The 6,330-nt window shown below is 43.0% G+C and overlaps 1 protein-coding gene across 1 annotated transcript; it reads right to left on the bottom strand.

The window, feature by feature from the left end:
• Nucleotides 1–1,489: 1,489 nt before the first annotated feature.
• Nucleotides 1,490–4,182, bottom strand: LOC138632955 (rho guanine nucleotide exchange factor TIAM2-like). Its single transcript, XM_069718886.1, has 3 exons — nucleotides 4,163–4,182; nucleotides 3,951–4,093; nucleotides 1,490–3,626 (listed from the first exon to the last, which is right to left on the bottom strand). Exons 1-3 carry the CDS (start codon nucleotides 4,180–4,182, stop codon nucleotides 2,935–2,937), a joined length of 855 nt encoding a protein of 284 aa, XP_069574987.1. The 3' UTR covers nucleotides 1,490–2,934.
• Nucleotides 4,183–6,330: the final 2,148 nt, after the last annotated feature.

The raw sequence follows: 6,330 nt of genomic DNA, 5'->3' as shown, positions 1-6,330 counted from the left end.
CACGCCTGTCCTCCTGTTACCTGAACAACACGCCTGTTCTCCTGTTACCTGAACAACACGCCTGTTCTCCTGTTACCTGAACAACACGCCTGTCCTCCTGTTACCTGAACAACACGCCTGTTCTCCTGTTACCTGAACAACACGCCTGTTCTCCTGTTACCTGAACAACACGCCTGTTCTCCTGTTACCTGAACAACACGCCTGTCCTCCTGTTACCTGAACAACACGCCTGTCCTCCTGTTACCTGAACAACACGCCTGTTCTCCTGTTACCTGAACAACACGCCTGTTCTCCTGTTACCTGAACAACACGCCTGTTCTCCTGTTACCTGAACAACACGCCTGTCCTCCTGTTACCTGAACAACACGCCTGTTCTCCTGTTACCTGAACAACACGCCTGTTCTCCTGTTACCTGAACAACACGCCTGTTCTCCTGTTACCTGAACAACACGCCTGTTCTCCTGTTACCTGAACAACACGCCTGTTCTCCTGTTACCTGAACAACACGCCTGTTCTCCTGTTACCTGAACAACACGCCTGTCCTCCTGTTACCTGAACAACACGCCTGTTCTCCTGTTACCTGAACAACGCGCCTGTTCTCCTGTTACCTGAACAACACGCCTGTTCTCCTGTTACCTGAACAACACGCCTGTTCTCCTGTTACCTGAACAACACGCCTGTTCTCCTGTTACCTGAACAACACGCCTGTCCTCCTGTTACCTGAACAACACGCCTGTTCTCCTGTTACCTGAACAACACGCCTGTGCTCATGTTACCTGAACAACACGCCTGTGCTCATGTATTTGAATGCCTGGTTGTCTTGGAGTGCCTCATACCTGTTGTGGCTCGGTGTAAAACTTGGTATTAAACAAAACAGTCTTGTATTATATATGAAAAAAATTCAGCTTGATACAACTTTTAAGGAATAAGGGCCAGATTGTGACCCTCTTATTCACAGACAGCGTTGTGCTACTGCTGCACAGATTTATCGACCACAGTGGCAGCAAATGTTACATCGGTGAGCTTTGGGCACCTCAATTTAATTCCATTCACCTCCTGTTTGGATTTTGGCAAAATGTCAGCAGCTGTCTCAAAAACACGCTGACTCTTATCTCGCTATGCAGACGGCAGTAGGACTACGTGGGGAATGAATTGGTGATGTGTTCAGTTTGCTGGCTTTAATATGAAAGATAATTAGAAAACAAATAGTCCTGGTGGAGACGGTGAATGTAATCAGCCAACAGAAAGTTTCCCCACAGATGCCCGTGTAGAAAATCCAAGCAGCAGTAAAGCTCTTTCCCAGTCTTCCTTCATGTAACTGTGCCCCACTTCTGTCAGATCATTATGTATTCTATTGAGGGTATACCTTTTCTTCTAAAGCCAGGATATACAATCCTGCATTTCTTATGACAGCTAATCGGGGAGCGTCCGTTAAGTCTGGTCCCGGGACTGAGCCTGAGATAAGACTCGCTGCACCACTACCTGTCAATAAAAAGTAAAGGAGAGGCAAAACCAGAGTGGCAGACTTTGAAGGGCAAGTTTAAAGCGCTGATGTCATTCACAGATAAAACTTTTATTTATAAAACAATTCTATAAGAATGAAGCATTCACATTCATTGGTATGCTAGCATTGAAGGCATGGTAAAGTTGAACTGAAGGTAAATAATGTACCAGTGGTTTGCCTGTTTTTAGTACTTCAACATGTACTTTATGCTCTGGCAAACAACATTTACAAAAATATCTGCTGTGTTTATTGCAAATTCCTGCCTTGTTGCTTAACTGTACAGTGTCAAGTATGTATGAGTATACATACATGTTTCATAGATAGAAAAGATGATATATATACAAGATACATATAAACAGAAAAACAAACCAGGCAGTTAAGCAGTCATCTGAAAAACACATACATCCAATGTTTTCATTGGAAATTACATTCTTCAGCAAAACACAACCAAATCCAGTAGGCTACATTTAAAATGAAGTGAATAAACATCAAACCGTGTTATCTTTTTTTTTGTATTTTATTGAGGAGGAGACCAAATCTGTAGCCAAGAGTTCAAGACTTCACCCAAAAGGTTTCTTCGCTAAGATATACATGATCAAACCTAGTAATAAATAAAAACAGCAGTAATAACATTAAAACCTGTACAGATAGAAAATATTTCAAATATATAGGCAAACAGTGTACTTTAGTGCACAAAATACAGCAAAAAGGCTTCGTTGCATAAGTCGGTCTCCTTCCTGTATATTTGGGTCAACGTCGTCATCTCTTCTCAGGAAGTAAGACGAGACCATTGCAGCTCTTTGGGTGCATCTCAACAGCTTTTTCTCAGTGCCTCCTTTTCTTTTCTAACTAAAATGCAATTCATAAAAGCCATGATCTGCAGGGTTTGGTTCTGTGAAACCAAATAAGAATCAATACTTTACTCATCCTGAAGCCATGTGAAAACTGTACCGAACCACCAGTGTGCCTGCCTGAGACTCTTAATTCATCTCGGTAGCCTGTGGCTCTATCTGCTCTGTGGACTTCAGCCCTTCTTTCAACGTTTGACTGAGAAGGACATTCTCCCCATTTCTTCATTAAAAAAAAGGTCAAACACCAAATAAAGACTGCAAGTCAGGAGGAGCCGCGGGGCGAAACTTGAATAGGATACGTCACTCAGACGGTCTGTGGGGACGAGGTGAATTCCCAGAGAGCCGAGGAGATCGCACATCATTGCTTGGCAGATTCATGGCAGTCATTATCATCAGGACAGAAATCACCTCACTTCACCTCTCTCGGGGGAGAAACCAGGTCTGCTAGCCAATAGGCCTCCACCAGAGCAGATCATTTACACCGAACCTTTAGCAGGCGGGTGTGAGACTTCCTGAACTGACTTCCAAGTTCAGGCAGAGCTTCACAACCACCCCGACGTTTGGCCACCGGGGTTTCTCCTAAGAAGAGGCAGCGTTTCCAGAGCTCTCCGCTGGATCATAAAAACAGTCTTCATTCACAACAGAAGTCAGACTTTGGACGCTGAACTCTCTCTCCAGCAGCACGTTGAGGTCCACCGTCCCAGACGCCGCCGCCGCGTCCGTCTGGCTGTCCAGTGACCTGCTCTGCTCCTTCATGTTCAACAGTGCACCCTGGCTCCTCCGGAAACTGTTGCTTTTCCTCTTACCAGCGTTGAAGTGTCCTCGCGCCAGCTTGGGCTGGATCTCCGGAGTGTCCCCGCCCTCCTCCGGTTGAACGCAGGGGGCGGGTGCACATTTAGACACGGCGTCCTCCGACAGTTTAAGTTGGAGGAACTGAGCCTCAATTGCACTCGTTGGGGAGCTGCTGTCTCCGCTGTCCCTCCTTGTTCCCCCCTCACTGAAGCCGTCATCATCTTCATCACTTAAGATATCCGACTCTTTCACAGAGGCGGAGCGGGGTTGGGAGTTGGACCCATGTGCATGAGACCAGTTCTGCTGGACGAGGAGGATGTGTGAGTCTGAGGAGGTGCCGGCAGGAGGAGCCCCAGATAAACTGTAGGTTCCACTGCTGAGGCTTCCCTCGTCGGAGTCGGGCCCCGGCCTGGGATTCCCACTCTGGGTGGAGAGTTCTCCGAGTGGCTGCTTACACAACCAGGAAGCCCGGGAGGAACCTGGTACCAAAAGTAGAGACGGATGTCAGAAACGTGACTCTTATGAGCCAAACACTGGCACCATAAGCATTTTATGACCTCAAAAAGTAAGATACGATCATCTCTAAAGTACACAGATTCAGGATTCAGGAAGCCAGATGACTTCAAACTCTACTTAGCGAGAATAACTTCTATGTGGACACGTTTTAAAAAGGAAACCTTCCCAGGATGCAGTGCCTGGTACTCAACACGCGTCAAGTGTTTCATCGGTCTTAAATTGGAGGAAATATCTCCTCAATAGAACATCCAGAAGTATGTTTGGTAGGAATGGTTGTGACAGCTCACCCAGCCTGGCGGAGGAGGGCAGAAGGGCCAAGCGCTCCTTACAGCTCCTCTCCAACGGGGCCTCGCTCCTCACGTTCCTCCTCACGTTCTCCCGTAGGATGGAGCGGACCACCTTGATGATGTTGACTTTGCTCTCCGGCACACTGTGGAGATCACATCAGAGGGACCACATTAACATGAGTATGTTACACCTGATTTTAGAAACTAAATACAGAGAAAGAGGCCGCTCCATTGTGTCCCCAGCGAAATGGTTGATTTGATTCATTAGGACGGATCCCAATTTCACAGTGTGTAATGAGAATTACCAATTTGGTCACAGGCTTCACTCACACACTTTGTAGACACTTTGTATTATTAAAAGCTAGAACAGCAGAGACCATTGGACAATAATCCAAGGCAATAGCCAAATTTTTGTATTTGGGGTCCCCGGTACGAAAAAAAAGATAATTTTACGATGTAGATGTATGATTGTATTGATTTAAAATATAAGTATCACTAACGTTATTAATCCTTTTAATCTGTACATGAATCAATATGTAAAAACAAGTGGAATTAAAACTACAGTCATATGATAGCATGTCGTCCAAAATATGATAAAAAAAATTAAACTGTAGCATGTCGTCCAAAATATGATAAAAAAAATTAAACTGTAGCATGTCGTCCAAAATATGATAAAAAATGTCATACTATAGACTATTGTCTAAAATATGATAAAAAAATCATACTATAGCATGTCGTATAAAATATGATAAAAAGTCATACTATAGCATGTCGTCTAAAATATGATAAAAAAGTCACACTATAGTATGTAGTCTAAAATATGATAAAAAAAAGTCATACTATAACATGTCGTCTAAAATATGATAAAAAAAGTCACACTATAGCATGTCGTCTAAAATATGATAAAAAAAAGTCATACTAAAGCATGTCGTCTAAAATATGATAAAAAAAAGTCACACTATAGCATGTCGTCTAAAATATAATAAAAAAAGTCATACTATAGCGTGTCGTCTAAAATATGATAAAAAAAAGTCATACTATAGCATGTCGTCTAAAATATGATAAAAAAGTCATACTATAGTATGTAGTCTAAAATATGATAAAAAAAAGTCATACTATAGCGTGTCGTCTAAAATATGATAAAAAAAGTCATACTATAGTATGTAGTCTAAAATATGATAAAAAAAAGTCATACTATAGCATGTCGTCTAAAATATGATCAAAAAGTCATACTGTAGCATGTCGTCCAAAATGTGACAAAAAAGTCAAACTACAGCATGTCGTCCAAAATATGATGTCATACTTTGGACAACATGCTATAGTATGACTTTTTATCACATTTTGGACAACATTAAAGAAATATGATATATGTGCTATTTCTGACGGCATGCTATAAGTATGACTTTCGTTAAAGTTATGTTAGCCAGCAGAGTGGCGCAGCTGTCAGCGTTATTGTCTGGCAGTCTGAAGGTCATTGGTTCAATTCCCGCCTCTGACAGTCTATGTTGAATTTGCATCTTTCTGCAAAACTAATAAGTTAAAAGTCCACTTTATCGTCCATAACATGGATGACTAACTTATGCCTGTAGTCCATAATGTAAAACATTTCATTCAACAAGAATCCTCCACACACAAAGTTCCAGGCCCCCTGTCAGCGCTGGCTTGGAACTGCACCATTTTGCTGCCTTTATTGCATGCTTGCCTGACTTATATGACTTTTAAACATGTTAGGGAAGAGCGATCAACAGTGCAGTGGTTGGCATGGCTGCCTCCCAGTCAGAAGGTTCCAGGTTCGAGACTCGCTCTGGAAATGGTGACATTGAAATGCAAGATGCAATGTCACGTCGAGGGCAAGAATCGAACCTGGAACCTTCTGACTGGAAGGCGAAAACACTAACCACTCCACCACAGCACCTTCTTCCAGAAAATGTTTAAAAGTCATATAAGTGAAGTAAGTCAGACAAACATGCACTAAAGGCCACACAACCCCGCAGTCGCTAGTGTCGTCGTCTCACTATCAGGAAGTACTCGCTTCGATCAGGGGCTTGGAACTCTGTCTGTGGTGGATTGCATGTTCTAGCTTGAAGTGTGACTTTGTCACATTTACGACTATATGCATGATGTTTGATTTACATCATGGACTACATGCATGATAACATGCATAAGTTAGTCGTCCATGTTATGGATGACATATTTTAATTTACTTATTACTATGCCGGAACATGCAAATTCCACATAGAAAGTCCCAGGCCGGGATCGAACCGGGGACCTCGAGATTGTGAGACGACGACACTGACGACTGCACCATTGTGCTGCATGGCATAACTTCAACGGAAGTCATACTTATAGCATGTCGTCCAAAATATGACCAAAAAGTCAT

The sequence above is a fragment of the Brachyistius frenatus genome, unplaced genomic scaffold (assembly GCF_029030835.1).
Source record: "Brachyistius frenatus isolate BFR_SWC_R1_liver_20210118 unplaced genomic scaffold, ASM2903083v1 Contig_201, whole genome shotgun sequence".
Classification (NCBI taxonomy): domain Eukaryota; kingdom Metazoa; phylum Chordata; class Actinopteri; family Embiotocidae; genus Brachyistius; species Brachyistius frenatus.
The sequence above is the reverse complement of the archived record's forward strand: the minus strand, read 5'-3'. Positions and strand labels throughout refer to the sequence as shown.

Bases quoted from the DNA above. Each gene is read 5' to 3' on its own strand.
- LOC138632955 (XM_069718886.1), bottom strand. From the start codon at position 4,182: ATGGAGCGGCCTCTTTCTCT. The intron at 4,094-4,162 runs GTATTTAGTTTC...TGATCTCCACAG, and splicing joins ATGGAGCGGCCTCTTTCTCT to TGTGCCGGAGAGCAAAGTCA. The intron at 3,627-3,950 runs GTGAGCTGTCAC...TTTTGGTACCAG, and splicing joins GCCCTCCTCCGCCAGGCTGG to GTTCCTCCCGGGCTTCCTGG.